The 1,022-nt window shown below is 40.5% G+C and overlaps 1 protein-coding gene across 1 annotated transcript in view; it reads right to left on the bottom strand.

Annotated features, from left to right (window-relative positions):
• fras1 (Fraser extracellular matrix complex subunit 1) overlaps positions 1 to 1,022 on the bottom strand; it is a 212,874-nt gene that overhangs the window by 32,092 nt on the left and 179,760 nt on the right. The window contains exon 45 of the mRNA XM_020595163.1: positions 839 to 958. Within this exon, the coding sequence (XP_020450819.1) occupies positions 839 to 958 (120 nt within the window). The remainder of the gene's footprint in view (positions 1 to 838; positions 959 to 1,022) is intronic.

The following is a 1,022-nucleotide window of genomic DNA, read 5'->3' as shown; positions in this document are numbered from 1 at the left end:
TTAAGACAGGGTAGGTATTCCTCCCTTTTTAGGGTGCTGTCCGCAACCACTGGAGCAGAGAGGATGATTGGAGGATGGACGGATTGAAGGACCAATCTTGGGAGAATTAAGTTTAAACCACAATTGCTCCCCAACAGTTTTGGACCAATCAGATAGTAACATTATTTATATAAATGTTGTATACCGCCAAGTTGAAGTTAGTCTTTTCTGTTTATCCTAAACAGTCAAGAACCATGTGCACATGCTAATTTTGATACGTTAATGCATAATAAATTTCACACTGTGAATTTTCTTTATATTTAGTCTTTTCTTTTCAATTTACGAGAACACGTTTCGACAACACTAAGGCAACAACAGCCATGAATTCATTATCAGGTAAATTCATCATTCCTCACATTGACACTGCAGGAGGGAATAAAAGACACAGGTTAAAGCCAAGTTCATTAACAATCTGACAAATAAAAATATAAGCCTCCACTGAGTTTTTACACCAGTTTTCATCCACATCTCAGTTACAAACTCACCTCAGCAGTTTAACCACTTGTGTACTTCTTCAACAACAAACAGCTTTTGGGAGAAAACTGAAATAACACGCTAGCCAGCTGTTAGCTCGAATTAAATATGACTATGTAACTGGGTGAAAATGTACCAAACAGTGGCTTCTACACAAAAACTCTTTACACAGTATTGTTCAGAATGTGTACAGTTGCACATCAGCATGTCCACAAGACAAAGGGATAAATCTGCAGCGTTGCTTTCTCTTCTCCTTCAAAGGCAAACAAACAAAGGACCATTTCATTGCAGCTCTGCAGGCGACAGAGGATGGAGGAAACCCTACCGAGCACACTGATGAAGAAGGACTGGTCAATGAGTTTGTTGCCCTCTGGATCGACTAGGTTGAACTTGAAAAACAGGCTGCCTCCCTTCTCGCCTTTCTCGTGGCTGTACTGCAGCAGGCCTGCAGAGCACAGACAAGCACTCTGTGTTAGTTTAAGGTTGTTTCAACTCCACACATTACATAG

Source organism: Monopterus albus, unplaced genomic scaffold (assembly GCF_001952655.1).
Source record: "Monopterus albus unplaced genomic scaffold, M_albus_1.0 scaffold26.1, whole genome shotgun sequence".
Lineage (NCBI taxonomy): Eukaryota > Metazoa > Chordata > Actinopteri > Synbranchiformes > Synbranchidae > Monopterus > Monopterus albus.
The sequence above is the reverse complement of the archived record's forward strand: the minus strand, read 5'-3'. Positions and strand labels throughout refer to the sequence as shown.